The sequence below is a fragment of the Aphanomyces astaci genome (genome assembly GCF_000520075.1).
Source record: "Aphanomyces astaci strain APO3 unplaced genomic scaffold supercont1.93, whole genome shotgun sequence".
Taxonomy (NCBI): domain Eukaryota; phylum Oomycota; class Saprolegniomycetes; order Saprolegniales; family Verrucalvaceae; genus Aphanomyces; species Aphanomyces astaci.
The window spans coordinates 192,969-209,730 of NW_009798356.1; the positions used below are offsets into that span (position 1 = coordinate 192,969).

At 50.1% G+C, this 16,762-nt stretch overlaps 4 protein-coding genes across 14 annotated transcripts; 1 reads left to right on the top strand and 3 right to left on the bottom strand.

Moving 5' to 3' along the window:
- Positions 1-1,213: 1,213 nt before the first annotated feature.
- Positions 1,214-4,743, bottom strand: H257_16880. 2 transcript variants are annotated; one of them, XM_009845474.1, is made up of 8 exons: positions 4,363-4,743; positions 4,191-4,286; positions 3,960-4,137; positions 2,698-3,888; positions 2,544-2,650; positions 2,049-2,396; positions 1,531-1,728; positions 1,214-1,480 (listed from the first exon to the last, which is right to left on the bottom strand). In XM_009845474.1, exons 1-8 carry the CDS (start codon positions 4,687-4,689, stop codon positions 1,280-1,282), a joined length of 2,646 nt encoding a protein of 881 aa, XP_009843776.1. In that variant the 5' UTR covers positions 4,690-4,743; the 3' UTR covers positions 1,214-1,279. The 2 variants fall into 2 exon arrangements, with proteins under 2 accessions (XP_009843776.1, XP_009843777.1); XM_009845475.1 differs by having other exon boundaries at positions 1,214-1,728.
- A 24-nt stretch (positions 4,744-4,767) lies between these two features.
- H257_16881 (hypothetical protein) lies at positions 4,768-6,155 on the bottom strand. Of its 10 annotated transcripts, none has more exons than XM_009845483.1 (8): positions 5,761-6,155; positions 5,666-5,701; positions 5,571-5,611; positions 5,419-5,513; positions 5,265-5,334; positions 5,139-5,200; positions 5,021-5,063; positions 4,768-4,938 (listed from the first exon to the last, which is right to left on the bottom strand). In XM_009845483.1, exons 1-8 carry the CDS (start codon positions 6,133-6,135, stop codon positions 4,911-4,913), a joined length of 750 nt encoding a protein of 249 aa, XP_009843785.1. In that variant the 5' UTR covers positions 6,136-6,155; the 3' UTR covers positions 4,768-4,910. The 10 variants fall into 10 exon arrangements, with proteins under 10 accessions (XP_009843785.1, XP_009843787.1, XP_009843781.1 ...); XM_009845485.1 differs by having other exon boundaries at positions 5,021-5,085; XM_009845479.1 differs by lacking the exon at positions 5,265-5,334 and having other exon boundaries at positions 5,021-5,085.
- Positions 6,156-6,628: 473 nt separating this feature from the next.
- H257_16882 (hypothetical protein) lies at positions 6,629-8,357 on the bottom strand. The gene is made up of 2 exons (XM_009845486.1): positions 8,243-8,357; positions 6,629-8,182 (listed from the first exon to the last, which is right to left on the bottom strand). Exons 1-2 carry the CDS (start codon positions 8,320-8,322, stop codon positions 6,751-6,753), a joined length of 1,512 nt encoding a protein of 503 aa, XP_009843788.1. The 5' UTR covers positions 8,323-8,357; the 3' UTR covers positions 6,629-6,750.
- A 1,520-nt stretch (positions 8,358-9,877) lies between these two features.
- H257_16883 (hypothetical protein) lies at positions 9,878-11,254 on the top strand. The gene is made up of 4 exons (XM_009845487.1): positions 9,878-10,189; positions 10,257-10,589; positions 10,636-10,736; positions 10,967-11,254. The coding sequence occupies exons 1-4, from the start codon at positions 9,935-9,937 to the stop codon at positions 11,205-11,207; spliced, it is 930 nt and encodes a 309-aa protein (XP_009843789.1). The 5' UTR covers positions 9,878-9,934; the 3' UTR covers positions 11,208-11,254.
- Positions 11,255-16,762: the final 5,508 nt, after the last annotated feature.

Genomic DNA, 16,762 nt, shown 5'->3' on the forward strand with positions numbered 1-16,762 from the left:
TTGGACCTCAAATAGGTGCTGGTGCGACATCCCAAGACAAAGCATATCTGTACGGTATACTTTAATCAAGTCTAAAATCTTGCCACATGTTCCCAAAGTGTCGAGTGATAGGGAAATTGTCGGCCCACGACTTTATTCAGGTGGGATAAACTAGGGTTTTCCCCACGAGATATCGAGAGCATTTGAGCACGGCAAAACCAGCACTTGTTCAAGTGTAACAAGGGGACGAGATTTGATCGAGAGGATGATCTTGAGCCAGCCAGGGGGGGTTTAGCCCACTTTGTCCCATCTTGGTCTACCAGGACATTTTTCGTGGTAAATTATTGCTGCGATACGTATGCCCAGAGGAATAAAAAGCAATTCTCACACTCCAATAGCTGGCGTTTCCAAGTATGGCAAGATGAACCTTCATCACAGTCGGTCTTGGTCGGATACATTCGATTGTTCTCTCTGTGAAACCACGGATGCGTGCAGCGGCTGGATTCCCTCGTCGCAGAATACAGGGCGAGGTAGAAAATCATCATACTAGTAGTACTACTACTCCCATGAGACGATATATATCTATCTGTTGGTTGTCTGTACTACTAGTACTATTATTACATCCTATTTTAGTATTCATACATGTCCTATAAATCCTGGCGGCCTCTACACTTTCGTCCGAATCGTATGACATATCGAAAGTGATATCCAGCTATCATCAACGCGCGGACGTTATCCGTCATACTACTACTAGTAATACTAGCTAGCCACTGCTGTCCAGCAGATAATAATGTCTCCAGTAAACTACAGTGTACATACACTGTAGAATCGCTACAATTCCCCATTCTCGTACATAAACTATGGGAAAACAAACGTTCAACAAATCTGGATACCGATCAGCCAAGACTGAAAACCGTTCAAGCAAATTTTGTTCTCATAACCCCGGGACTTCGTCCTACCTAATACGTCCAAGTATAAACCCCTAGTAAGAGGTGAGGTGGTCAGAGTACAAAAAGTATGCCTCATCTAACTAGAGTTTATTAGTTGGAACGGTGGTTTTCAGTCTTGGTACTGGGTTTGTCCTTGGTCTATGTACAAGTGGTCGGTTTGAATTCAGGATTTAATATGCACACGTTTGTTTCTAGGCGTCGAAATACATATCAGTGGAATGATATGCAGTCGTAAAGGAGGAAGTAGTTACTACCGTAGAGGTAGGTAAGTCGAGTCCCACTCGTTCGTTTTCCACGACCATTTTGCTATAAAATGTGCGACACAAGTGTCATTGATTCACTATTGTTAGTTACGCCGTGTCGGACACCCGGGAGAGGCGGAGCATGGTTTTGTCGATGGCTTCCGAGTGGTGGCTATACCGAGTAAAGTAGCCCTGGATCACGAGCTTCTCCGACTCGCTCAGGTGATCCAGGCTCGCTTTCAAGTGCTCTGGGGTCAAGTCTTTGCGTGACACGATCCCTTTCACTTGGTTGTGCCGGTTCAGCACCACCTACAACAATAACAAGTACTTTGAACGATGGCACAAGAAGACTCGTGTACCAAATGACGGAGCCCAAGCGACCGAAACAGCCGAAACGCGCGGGGCACGGGGGTCTGGTCCTGAATCGTGTGGGGCGTCGGGTTCATGTACGGCGTCAGGTCCATCCACAGGTCCCGTTCCGTCGAATCCAGCCGGATGTCGGTGATGCTCGGGTACCGCGGATACGTTGACTCAATATCACGGTACGACAGCGCATACTGCCAACCAACCACACAAATCAAAATATGAGTCATCAAAAAGGAATAAAGGAGTGATACATGAATACATGAGGGATACATGAATATTGTCGATTTGATACAAATTTGGGATACATGAATATTGCAATCGAATCGTTACGCCGACGAAACCGATCCACAATCGATCTGATTGGTTGAATTTCATTAAGAAGGTGGTTTTGATTGGCTAATAATGTTGAGCTCATAATCAAATCGATTGAAATTCCAACGAGAAACCACACCTCAACATGAAATTTCACTCGAAAGCACACAATCCATGCCATAGTATTATTTTTTCGTACCTGTTCGTTGTACAAGAACGACTCTTCTCCCGCGGGTTTGCGGGTGTACGGGTCGGGCTTATTGAGCGAAAAGTCTTTGCGCTGGAGCATCACACACAAATGTTTGCGCTGGATGATGCCGCAGAACTTGTCGAGTTCGTTCACGACGGGAAACCCAGAGTGGCACGTTCGTTTGAGCATGTCAAAGATGTCGCCGGCCTTGGCCACATGCGCCAACTGAATCACGTTCGACCCCATGATATTGTACACGCGAAGGTACCGCGCGTAGAATGGCGGGTCAAACTCGAGGAACGGCAGGTGCCTCAAGTGGATGTGGATGTCGTACAGACCGTGGTTGAAACTGTTGCCCTAGAGAATCCACCACCCAACAACCAAGTCAATACCAACAAATCAAGTGCAGTACTACACTCTATGAAGTGTTCGACATGCATACATAATACTCCATATGTCATATATAAACTATAATTATACATATATATGTGTGTGTGTACATACCACCCAACGAGCTGCCATGAGACACACCATGATGGGCAACCCCCATTCAATCACGCCGGTGCATTCCAAGATGATGACTGTCAGTGAAATCGTCATACGCGCCATCCCTACAAACATCCGGTTACACCTCTCAAACTTGATATCCATCTCGTACCCCCCAGCATGGACGCGGCGCCGATGAGTGCAAACATGCCGACGGGGGCAGTGTGTGGGATGTGAAAGTACACGAGCGCGTGGACCCAGAGACGGCCGTACGCAGCTCCCGCCAGTAGACTCGGCACAAACAGACCGCTGGGCACGGCGATGCCGTAGGTCCAGCACGCCAGGACGCTAAACGAGGCGAAGAACACGACCAACGTGACAAAGGTAAAGCTCACGTCGTCCGTGTGGTGGAGCAGCTGCATGATGGACCGTGCGCCCGTGACCGTGTACAGCGACGCCAGGTCATTGTAGTGCCCCGCCGGACAGTAAAACTGGACCAGATGGTCGGCATACGGTCCGCTTTTGGGCAAGCACGTGCCAAACGCAACGGGGAGCCAGAACGACGTGATCGACATGACAAGGCAGATGCCGAGGCTTTCCAGGAACCGGCCGTATTTATGTGACAGCGCCGGTGTCGCGCGGCGAAACAGCGACAGGTACGTGTTGGCTTGGTTAAAGAGTGCGCCGAGGAGCCCGCCGACCATGCCGATGGCGAGGAAGATCGGGACGTCCCATATCGCGTACGATTTGTTCTCGGCGTCGAACGAACCAAAGCTGAGTGTGCCCGTCTGGTTGCCGAGGTGGCCCCACTTTTCACCGCCCGTGCCATAGTCTTGGTTTTGGAATGCGCTCCACAAGTTGAGCACGAACGCACTTACCATGGAGCAAAAGAACGTCCGCCACGTCAGGTTTTGGTGCCAGAACGACGCGCCTTCCTCTAATGCAAACAAGACGCCGCCGATGGGCGCGCCGAACGCGGCGCCGACGCCCGCGGCCGCGCCGCTGCTGATAAAGTCGCGCTTTTCCTTGTCGTTGCGGAAACCTTTAAACTTGGTCCATGACGTGTCGAGGCCAAACGACGAGGATTTCCCTTGCGAGAGACCTGCCCCGATGATCGCGCCGCTGTGGATCATAGGCCCTTCCTTGCCCACGGGAAGACCCCCCGAGACACTGAACAGCACGCCCAGCGCTTTGCAAAAGAGAGTCTTCAACCGGACGATGCGGTGGATTTTGATGCCGTTCAACGTGGCTTTGATCTCAGAGATGCCAGAGCCACCCGCGACAGGACAAAGAATGGCCACGCAGTACGAGGCAATCGCAACGTACCCCAAGCTAATGCCGGCGTACACCAAGTAGGCCGAGCCTAATGGAAGAAGAAGGACACGTTGCATGAGTGAAGGAACAGATGTGTATCGAGCATGGCGATGGGTGTACCAAAGTTGGAATGGCCCGTTTGTTCCTTCACCAACATGCGCTCCATGGTTTCTAGGCGGATGGACGAAAACAGTTCGGTGAACTTTTCGATAAAGCACGCGACTCCCGCCGTGCCCAACCCGATGAAAAACGTCATGACCCATCGACCCAAGTTGAGCATGTGGATCTCTTCTTCCGTCTACACACCACCGCCGCATGAGATATCAACATGCTGTTGGACGAAGGACGTACTTGCTCATGTTCGTGCTGTTGGTTGACACGGGATTCAAAGAAATCGTAGTCGAACGATTCCATGTGCTGCGCCTTGCGTTTCTTTTCGTGGTCGTTCTACCAACACATGTCCACACGCACAAGGTCATGCATACGACACACATTAGGATGACGAGAAAGTGCGAAAACGTACAAGCTTGGACGAGTCGGGTAAGAACAACGAGTCCTCGGACAACTCGGACTGCAAGTTGCCGCCGTAGTCGCCGAGAATCATGAATTGACGCGGGGCTTCTTCTTTGGGAGATGTGGAACCCACGCTGGACGATGCAGAAGGTTCCTCACGCGTGCGGAAGGACAATGACGATCCAGGCACGTCGCTCACACGGGCAACCGTGATGGGTGGCGGTATGGGGGCTCGAAGCAGGGATCCGGTAGGTTCGCTTCGTGCAGATGCATTAGCATTGGACAGAAGCGGCTTCCTCTCGCCGATCGGCTCGGACTGCGGGGCTCTCTCCGCCATCAACTCGGATGTTGCCGGCTTGTGAATTGACTTTTGAATGTGGCAAGGCTTTCCAATGCGGGATAGGTCAATTCTTCCTTGGCATTAAAAATCACACCTTTTGATTTGATGTTTGTATTCAACTTTTTTTAAAAAAGCGGAAAGGCGCTTCAAGGGTGCGTTCACAAAACGCGCGAATCTTCTTCGTGCAGAGATGTGGACGGCGGCGGTCGACAAGGCGGCTACGCGCGGCGAATCGACTTGGACGACCTACCAAGACCCCACCATCGTGAGCATCATCGTTCAAGGGAACGAACGATGCATGTCCACGGACGGTACGGACGGTACGTACGTGGGTGCATGCAATGGATCCGCTGATAGCGGTCGCTTCGTGCCTGAAGTTGGAAGGATATAAAACTATCAGGAAGGATGGTTTACTGGCGACGAATGGAGATACAGTGGTTCTGTACTTGAAGAGGAAGGTGAGGTCGAGACGACAGAAGTCTTGCCACGGGATGTCTCATCGTCTTGCCTACTTAATGCACCAGCGATCATTCCTTGGAGACGATGTCCTCGTCATGTCATATTCAACGCACGGGAACATGGCAGTGCTGCCGCAGAATTGGAGTAAATTATCCAATTTCGACTTCGCTTCAATTGCTTGCTCTAGAACGCAGGGTGCGAGTATTTATATATATATATATAAAAATGTAACATATTTTTTTGAAATATACATATATATCCTCCTACCAAGGGACACAGGGCGCTCCCACTGCGTCTTTTGCGTGTGGATGTTCCAGTAGTACACGTCGCTCGACAACGGATCTTGGACCTCTTCCCAGCCACTACGCCATGATCAATGTCGTGATGGAGAATGACATGGAGAAGCAGGACGTATGTACTAGGGCAGTGGGGTCACGCCTTTCTCGGGCTTGGATTTCATCTACGCATGACATGAGACGACGATCGTGGCATGCTGCTTCACACGGAAGCTTACAATCGAAGGCTTGTCCCAACTCGTTTCTTTCGTTGCCTATGTACATACATCTGTCACGTGTCCTTCACATGCACAAACGCATCTTGGTGGCAGACCTTGTTCCAATAGTACACGTCGCCACTCTCCTTGTCCACTGTTGCCTTCCATCCAGGCAGCAAGTCACTGTCACCATCGTCTTGCTTCGTAGACGAAGCATTCAAAGACGACGAAGCAACCTTGGCCTTGGATGTTGGCAGTGGTATTGCCGTCATCGGAATGTTGCCGCCGTAACCCTGCGGTTGGGACTTTCTCGCGACTTGTAGGGTGTTGTCTCCCATATTGATGTCATAACCCACTTGTCGGATCACTCCCTTGAGCTCATATTGCGAAGGCCCAGCGCCTGATGCTTCCAGATGCCTCTTTGCCGCCTCGCGGTCGCGCTTGGCTGTTGCTTCGGCGCGCACGCGCGCAGCAGCATTGCGGTCGGCCATTTAAAATACGTGTACCAGCAACACCTCTTTATATTTTCAAATTATTTTTTTAACGAGTCGTCCAAAACGACTCGTTAAATTAACGTAATCATACTCGCCATTTTAAATACACTAAATTTAAAACAACCTCCTGTTGTTATTGTGCTTTTAGTATGATGAAATCGCCAACTAATCGAGCCAAGGAGTATGATTGGCTACAAAGAATGAAAGTTGCACTATGATCGGCTAAAAAGGTTGATTGATTCCCAAAGATACCTCTTCAACTTAGAATTATATGAAATTTCAAAGGTCCGGCGACAGAGGAAATACGTAAAGAACACCCAATATTGTCGATTTGATACAAATTTGGGCAATCGAATCGCGCCGACCAAACCGATCCACAATCGATCTGATTGGTTGAATTTCATTCAGATGGTTTTGATTGGCTAATAATTTTGAGCTCATTTAAAGTAGCCAATCAAATAGATCTAAATTCCACAACACAATGAAATTTCACTCGAAAGCACAATAATATTAACATAAATCCAATCCAATCAAACCTGCCCAAGGAGAAAACACGAACCACGGGGGATATAATTAGCATATGCACGAGTAGTTAGTACTAATAGCATGCTTCTAACTTCTGCCGTTGATGCCTAGATGATCCAAGCGTCGCGACACATCATGCATGTTTCCTTGTGGATCGACGGCGTCTGCGCTAAAGGCGCGGCCCTGGAGGGATCGGGCGCGCGAAGTGCCGTCTTGGCTGTTCGGGTGGCCATGGTGCACATCTTCGTGTTGGTGCTCATTCTTGCCGAGTCCAAAGAGCGACGGCAGCCGAAGCTTCTTGGTCGGCTTAATGCTGAGCACCGTGCGTCCAAACTTCACATGGAGCATCTGGTTGCCTGGAAGCGTGAGCGGGCGGTAAATGTACCGCAACGTGCCGTTCGAGCTGCCGGCGTCCTTGACAAACCATTCGCCCTTGGAATAATGCAACTCCGCGTGGATCGTGCTCACGGTGCGGTACTTAAGCACCAAATCGCACTGCGAAGACCGGCCGATCATGAGCGGACGCGCGGATTCCGTGTTGAGCAGAGTCTTGTAGCTCAACTGGTACCGCGTCGATGTGTTGAGGGTTGAGCTCGAGTGCTTGGTCACGACTTGCAGCATGATGCTTGGGGCGTCCAGCCGGTCGGGCAGCAACGACACAAACGTGTTGGTCGATGGAATTTTGATGCGCGCGGGGTACGCCGCCTTGCAGATGCTGCATGTGCGCGCGTCACTCTCGTCCAAGACGGCGCAGATCTCATTCTTGTCCCCGTTCGTGTGCCATCGCTTCAAGCAGTTGACGTGGATGTACTTGGTGTCCCCAGAGCACTTGCACGGCGCCACGAGCGGGTTGTCGTCCTCGGACTCGTCGTAGCACACGTAGCACACGTTCACGGTCGAGTTCCGTGTGACGCTCAGGCGTTGTGACGGGTCGTCGCACTGCGACCCGTCGTTGCCATTCGCTTCGTCCGTGTCGTCTCCAGAGTCCACGTCGCCTTGTGTCTCGTCCAGACACACCAGGCGTTGAGTCAGGTGCGTAATGTCCGCAGGGGAAAGGGACGCGTCGGACGCGCCAGTTCGACCCGTGTCAATCTCCGTCACAAGCAAGCCCACCGACCCAAAGCGAAGAATGTCCCCAACCGCGACCTGATGCTTCCCGCCACGAATCAGCTTGGTGCCGAGGATCTGGCACACGCCAGTATGCGCAGAAAACCGTTCGATCGACGGCATCATCTTGTACGTGTCGTTGCTATAGTCGATGGCGAGGCATGGTGCGCGAGGATCTTCAATAAAAATACGTTCACGGTCCTTCAGAGGTGCAGCAGCAGCAGCGGCGGCGGCGCTCGCCGTGGGGGTCGACGCCGACGGGCCCAAGAGACCCTGTCCAAGCTCGTTCTCCGCGTTCGGACAAGGCTTAGACCCGTATATCGTCACGCCGTTCTTCACAACGCTCATACGGAACTTTTGGCGCTTCGACGACACGCCCTTTGCTGCCGCCGTCATTCCGCGGATGTCCAGTCTACATACGCATGAAGCATGAGTATCACTTCCTTAGCAAACATGGATAAGATAGGCGTACGTGTCTGGCTTGCCGTCGCCGCTGAAGAACTCTTGCGCGCGGACAAAGCTCCATCGCCGGTCGGTCGTCTTCGCCGCCATATCTCTTGTCTTGTGGTGGTGCTGTGCTGAAAAAGGAAGAATATTGGCTTGCCCTGGCTCTCAGGGGGATACCTCTATTATTTTATACCGAATGCCGAATTTCACGCGTTCTCTGATTGGTGGAACTAGGACCGGCACCTGATCTTTTTTTTGCCGCCCAGTTTATCGACCAATCACCACCCGCTGTTCGACCAGCCCTCGTTACGACGGGAATAACGCGATCCGAGTTAAATTGTTTCGACGGTTTTTACGCCCGCGCTGGATTTAAAACGCAGTCGTGGTGTTGTAAAGGCGTGTTACTGTCGCTAGGGGCGGGCATCAACACGATCTCATGGCACCTGGACGTTGGCGTTGGTGGGGACAGATTGTGGATATGTATTGTCTACCTACCATTGCAATGGCGACGTCAAGGCTTAAGGGGGATTCTTTCGAAGGGCACGCCATAGAAGTACATTCAAACTCCTTGGCTTCCACAGATAGAGACTAGTAAAACGTATCGTTAAACTCAAGATGCATGGCTAATCATTCGGCGTTTTATTCCTCTTCCACCCCATCCGCTTCACCGTGAGAGGCTATACATAGTACAAAGCCCACCATCGTCCCTGCAGTAGTATGTATTGTCATCGGAGCTCGATATGCCAAGTCATTGGGTGTTCATTGTGCACCGATGTGGCCGTGCATCGCATACAACGAAGCGAGGTGCGGAGATATTGATGGGTGTTGCAGCGGACACATGAAATCCCAAAAGTGGTAACTCACATGGCTGTGTTGAAACAGGACATATGCATTTCCAAAGGTTTTTGGAATTCGAAATCTCCGCCCTGCTCTCAGGTGTAATGGACCAAATGGCAACACCAACCAGTGGTATACGTCGCATTGCCTGGGGGGCATATCTGTCGTATTCGAAAGCTTGTCTAGAGGTGTGGTTGTGTGCAGCATATAGATATATATATATTTTTTATTTTTTTTTTCAGCTTCGAATATCTACTGGTATTGTCATTCGAATTTGCGCAAGCAGAATCGAACGATGCAAGTAAATCCCTGTATTGTGTGGAAATATCAACCAATCATCGTTCAGCGTATGATACGGTTCGTACTGTATTTCAATAACGTTACTAAGCAGGTGTATTATACTATACATTTGATGATATTAACAGTAAAACGAACGTGGAGAGCGTGCAAATACTAGTAGTAGTAGTAGTAGTATTATTACTAGTAGTAGTAGTAGTAGTATTACTAGTAGTAGTAGTAGTAGTAGTATTACTAGTAGTACGTAACGTTAGGAAATCCAGTGCTGTAAAATTATACTACTACCTGGTACGTACTAGATCCAGTGGTACAAAATGTACTTACACAAGGTTGGGTTATAGAAAACTCCAGTATAACTACTGTAATACTACTGTAAACCGAGGATTAAATACAGAGCTCCAGGCCAGTTGTCCGTTGGACGCATTTTTTGAACCCATGATTCGATTGGTGGATTAGTTTTCATTTAAGCCAATCAAGTATGGATAATTATGTCTGTGGCATCTGATTGGCTCCCCGGCACGTCTGCGTAGCCTTTTTCCCGTTCCTCTTCCAACACCCGAACGACCGTCGTCACCCTAACGTCATGGTGGCGCTCAAGTGCCGCAACTTCTCCCGCCTAGTGCTGATCTTCACGAATGTGCTCTTCCTCGTGCTGGGAGGGCTTCTCATCATGATCGGCGGCTACATGATCTCCTCCCCGGACCTCAACGAGTTCACGTCCGATACGATCTCGGGCGCAATCATTGCGTCCGGCGTGTTGATTGTGCTCGTGGCCGTGCTGGGATGCTGCGGCGCGCACTGGGAAAGCAAAGTGTTTCTCTGCCCATACGCGACCTTGGTATGTTGCCTCGACCGTGCCACATGTGATTGGCATGTTCGTTCATTAGTGTTTTGAATGGCTGTAGGTGACAGTGTCCATCATGTCCCAGCTCGCCCTTGCGGCGTTCATGCTCCAACTGCACAAGTCCCTCGTCAAGCTAAGCGACCTCGACTACGACGTACAACATGAGGCGTTGACGACGGAAGACACGGCCATCCTGAGCGAACTCCATCGAGTGTTCAAGCACGCGTACTCCATGTGCGCGCCTGAAGTCGACCTCACCAAAACGTTTGCGACCGGCGCCATGGCGGTGCAATGCATCGGAGGCGATTCTTCATACAATTGGTTTGCCGACTTTGTTTCCCAGCGGTGCATGATCACCGCGGCCGACTTGATGCCGAGCAGCCCATTTCAAAAGGTACACAATCCGTTAACGTCTATTTCGTTTGACGGGGACATTCCAGTGTGCCGGCGAAGCCATCGTTCAAAATGTGACCATCTTGGCCGAACAAGCGCTCTTTTGTTCGTGCGAAATCAAACTCGTTACTTGGATGGACAACCAAAGGTACATCTATAAATATATATATATTCTACCTAGTGAAATGATTGACGTACGTATATATATATATATAGTTCGTCAATACCGCATATACATGTTTCTGATATATTCTACCTAGTGAATTGATTGGCGTATATACATCTATATATATATATATACATATATTTCGTCAAGACCATATATATATATATATTGATATTGATATATATATATATATATATATGTATTCTATCTAGTGAAATGATTGGCGTGGTGGTGGCCGCCATTGGAGGCTTTGAAATGGCGCTGGTGTTCCTGTCCTGCTATCTCATGTGCACCCAGCGCCGCCGATCCAAAGGCTACCAGGAGATTCGCATGCCTCTCAAGATGCAGTACAACAACGCGCATCTATATGACACTATGACTGCACCTTACCAGCACAATCACACTCAAACTGCGCCACCTGCTTATGCACCTCTGGTCCAAAACACTGGGTGACGACGACATTGGATTTGCAATAATGATATACTTACCATATACAGTGTTGTGCGGGTGTTGAGATAGTAGATACATATAAACAGGTATTGTTGGGTCTATTCTAAAATGGAGGGAGAATAATGAATACAACTAAATAGCAGAAATAGTTGGCCAATCCGATTGCAGGAAACCAGTATCTATATCGAATTCGTGTGTGACTTCAATTGGTATGTGATTCGAATCACCCCACGACACCTTTCTACTACGTACCGAATATTCAGTATTGCTTGCTTGTTGAGGAATGTATTAGACAAGCATAACTATTCGAAATTTGATCGAATGAGCAGCACCAAATCGGCAGACAATCGACCGACCAATCAAAACCCAGAACACGAATCAAGTGGCCAATCAAATCCAGCCTCACTTCAACATCGAATTAGTATGTGGCTGAAATTAGTGTGACACTAAACGATTTTTTACATACTTCGAAGTACAAAAGTCAGTACAAAGAATCGATCGATAGATTTGGCGATCTGTCAGCACAAAAATCCAAATAATTTGGGGTAAGAGGACAATATCACTTGTATGAAACTAGTATAACATTAGTAAGTGTTTGCATCCTGTAAAAGAGTACGTACGTACAGTATAGTATTCGATTATGGTACATCATCAACTACTTACTATGTAGTACTTCCTACTATGTACTAGTAGTAAGAACTACATAGAATTTATTCAACGTGTAGCCCGCCATTTCAACTGGTGCTATCGGTCAATAATATGTACAATTTTGTCTATGCACTCAATTCTGACGTAATCACGATCAGGTTGTAGCTGGTTTGGCGTTGCACTTACTGCTGCCATGCCTCGTGTGGTTTCCTCCCTCAATGTCGTCAGCAGTAAGATTGGGCTTCACATGCAGATGCGTACCCCCTGCTCGAATAGGAGTTCGACCTTTGTTTGGATTTTGTCGATTTACTATTGGAAAGTGTCATTTGATAACATTTTGATTGTTTTCCACCACAAACAGCAGCTCAAAGCACGCGACTACTACGTAGTATGTAACTACGGTATTGTACTGTATCGATCGTTAAAAAATTCCACTTGTTTCTATTGCGAGTACCGGTACAATGGTACTGAGTACTAGTATGACCTACTACTATACGTATAGTACGTACATGTATGTATGTATATTACGCTGCAGCACGGGTGCTCTTGAGTCGTGACTTTTAATTTGAGAGTAAACGAGAATACTGAAAGTACTTACCTTCAGTTTCTTGAAGGTAAGTACCGTACTTTCAGTAAACTCGTTGCACCCATGAACGACGTCCGAGGATTAGGGTTATTTTCTATCCACGTACGACACGAACAGTTCCGTTTATTTTCCTTGTAGTGTAGTAATCGTTCTGAACCTCACGAAGCAGTTGGTTTTTTGTAGCGGATTGCTTTGTCCAATAATACCTATACTACCGTAGTACAGTGCATTCTACAGTATAAGTATACAGTAAGTACTGTACTAGTATAATATACCATTCCGATTCATTCAATGTCCGAAAACTCTCTAGAGAGTTTTCGGACACTGGATTTGAGATAGAATTGGAGGTTGGGATTTCTAACTCAAAAGTAGAAAAACAACATTTTCGGGCAAGAATATACTCAAATTTGAGGTACATTTCGGCTCCTTTCGGACAAAAAGTAAGATAGGTAGATTGAACGTATACTATACGGATGACACGTATTGTTCACACAACCAGCAATTTGAGAGTCATGCGGTTACCACCAGCGCTTCGTAACCGCGATGTCGTGCTTCTCTTAACGCACAGCTAGAGCAATGTCATGGTGATTTTTACACGTTCTTGGACACCCTCGAAGTGTTGATTGAAGTTAAAGCCTCCTACCACCACCAAATACGGCTCAGTTCCGACTACTACTGAGCGCACCCCTTCCGTCATGCCTACTACGACTACCACGTTTCCTACCAGCTAGTCCCGAGAGGACACTTGGCAATCCAAGTGTCTTGAATCACTGGCTCTGCGACATCCGCAGCAGCACCATTCATTTGACATGAATTGCATGACTGGTGCGCAGCCGTACGCCAAGGAAACCAGCTCAGAGATAACTAGTTCTCTCAGTTAACAATATACCTTGATCTACACACCTTCCTCTGTGCGCCCTTTTACACCTGGTAGCACTCCAGTTCGTCCATCGACCTTCCCCTCCGCCGCGCAATGTCCTCTGCCCAATTCTCGGAGAACCACCTTGTCACGATCCGACACATGTGTTCCGCTCTCGTGGAACAAGAAGCTTGGAGCCTGATCCACGCGCTGGCGCCTCCAGCGCAGCTCCACCTTGTTGAAAGCTTTGCTCGCCATGGCGAGAATGCTCGGCAAGACATTGCGGCGCAAGCGCAATCGCTTGCTTCCGAGCGCGATGCCGCGCTACAAGAAGTTGCCGACCTCAACGCTCGAGGACGTGCTCTGGAGGACACCCTCCATCACACGACTGCGCGTATGTCCGCGCACACAGCTTCGAAGCAGAAGCAGTGCGCCGTAAAGCTCGAAGTCCCCAAGTATGGAGGACTTGCCTCCCACCAACTGCTTCGTTAGATGAAGCAAGTTAGTCGTGCCGCGGATGCTTTGAACATCGATGACGATGAGATCCGCGTGTCTTTCGGCATGTCGCACCTTACTGGTCGTGCGGATGATTGGGCCTGGGGCCTAACTTGCGAAGCTGACTTCGCGTTTGCCAATTTCGATGATTTCATCGAACAAGTGAAGGCAGCGTTCCTGCCAGTGAACAGCGACTTCCGGCGCGAAGTACCTATCTGCCAGGCAAGGCAAGCGCTCTATTCGTGAGTACGTCCACGATCTGCGCTTACTTGCATCCTGTGTCACCCAAAAGTCTTCGCTCTCCGAAGAGACTAAGGTGACTATTTTTATGAACAGCCTCAACGACTCAGCTGCGCGCACGCGGCTTTTTCGGACATATCCTTCGACATTCGATGATGCCGTCCACACCGCGCTGGTCGAAGAGTTTTCGGTTCACCAATCGCGCACCATGACCAAGACCTGCGACCCACATGACATGGAGGTCTCTGCTATGACCTCACCCACCACCGACCGTCGTTGCTTCAACTGCAACCGACCGGGACACTTCTCCCGCGAGTTTCGCCAACCACGCCGTGCGCCGACATCCGCTCGTGGTACTGCCGCATCCCGTTGTCGATCGCGCACGCGGTGGTCGCGAGTTTCCTCGCGGGCGGGGAAACGGGACTCCTCAGTGGGCGCGAGGCGTCCTGCTGAGGCTACAGAGGGCTTGCGGTTTGATCGTGGTGGCATAACACGATCAGCAGGCCCTGCCTCGGACACAGTGATTCTGTGTCAAATCGGAAGACAACCTTCCCGCATGTTGTCCTTCCACAGTCGTATCTCTGGGTACGACCGTTTGTTCCGCGTCCTCATCGACAGCGGTGCGTCGGAAAATTATGCCCGACGCGCAACGATTCAGCTGAATCGTTCCACTTACGATGGTGCCACCCAGCGCGCATCGCCGCACTCCGTCGTGCGTGTAAAGATGGCTGATGGCAAGGTTGTCACCTCACCGAAGGTCCTTGTTGACCTTCCCACGTCAGTGGGAGATTTTGTCTCGACCAAACAATTCTACGTCATCGACCTCGATGACCGCTGGGATTTGATCCTTGGCATGCGATGGTTGGAGGAACACCAACCCAAGATCCATTGGCGATCCAAGACCATGCGCAAGATCGCATCCGTCCACCCTAGTCACGCGCCTCCTCGGCTACGAGGCTGGACGTACTTTCCGCCACGGGTGGCAATGATATGGGAGCCGCCATGGTTGGCGATGCCGCCACGTTTGGCGATGATTCGAGAACCGCCATGAACGGCGATGGTCCGAATTCCACCCCCAGTGGACACTCGACGCGTGATGCACACGCTTTTATCCTCTCAGCCTGCGACCTGTCCGAGTTGCCGCTGACTGCAGCTGAGATCTCTGAGCTGCCAGAGATGAGCTATCTCTCTTTCGCCCGCACGCTACGCGGGCACGATAACATCAACATTGCTCTCATCACGAAGAGCCAGGAGATGGACCTCCTGATTTCCTTGACAAAAGCGACGGTGTGACGATTACCGAGGGCGACCATACTGGCGGAGCATGCCGGATTTTGTGGTGACCTCGGTAAGTGCGGACGATATTTTCATCCGTACGGATTGGACTCTCCCAGATGTGGGAGACGCGGACTACCCGATGGACCGGGTGGTGTCCGGAATTCGAGCGTTAGCTCAAAGCGCGGAAGAGTATGCGCGCATGGAGGAGTGTCGAGCACGTTGGGCTTTGGTGGGCACGCCTTGTGCGGAAGGTGCCAGTGCCGAACGCATTCCCAAATGGTCTCCTCCTGCAGTGGAGCGACCCGAACATTGGCGATGGTCTCGCTACGTTACTTGCGCTCGCCGCAAAACTCAGCGAATTTCATCGCTGACGCACGCCACGGCCGCATGTCAATGAGGACATTGACGTCCACCTCGACGCCATCGAGGTATTGCCGCAGCAACTCGCTGCGTGGAGCTAGACATTCCTCCATGCGCGCACACTCTTCCGCGCTTCGAGCCAACGCTCGCATTCAGGACACCACCCGGTCCATCGGGTAGTCCGCGTCTCCCACATCTGGGAGAGTCCAATCCGTGCGGATGAAAATATCGTCCGCACTTACCGAGGTCACCACAAAATCCGGCATGCTCCGCCAGTATGGTCGCCCTCGGTCATCGTCGCACCGTCGCTTCCGCGACGGAGAGCGTGCGCTCGGTCCAGAGCGCTCGTAGTTACGCCCCCGGCTGTTCCGGGCTCCGCCACCATTGCCGCCGTCATCGGCGCCCCAGTTCGACGCTCCGAAGGTGCTCATCCTTCGCTTTCGTCGCTTTTGTCACAATGACTACTGACGACAACGGTCGTTCCGAATTCTCAATCCCTGTCCCACGTTCGGTTAAGTATACCGAAATCAAGTTTGAGTGTGGGAGAATGTAACGGGTCCGGATAGCATCCGGATACGACATCCCATTGGTCAGTTCCAATCCTGACCCGAGAGAGGACACTTGGCAATCCAAGTGTCTTGAATCACTGGCTCTGCGACATCCGCAGCAGCACCATTCATTTGACATGAATTGCATGACTGGTGCGCAGCCTTACGCCAAGGAAACCAGCTCAGAGATAACTAGTTCTCTCAGTTTACAATATACCTTGTTCTACACACCTTCCTCTGTGCGCCCTTTTACAACCGTGCTTGTTGGTCTCGTGCCCGTCCTCTTAGCGTTCGAGATCGTTAACTCGTTGAATATGCACATTGAGTGAATCCAACTTGCCGGGATGGGATTGGGCGTCGTCGACTTGAACGACCGGGTTGGCTGGGCTGTCGATTGTTGACATGGCAGGAATCGAGTGAAGGAATGGTCATCATCGTTTTATTATCCGGATGTTTATCCGCATCGACGATGTATCTACCTCAGCAAAGTTTGGGAGATAGAGGTGCCTGGATCTCCGAAATGTGTTGAGATTCACACAATTCG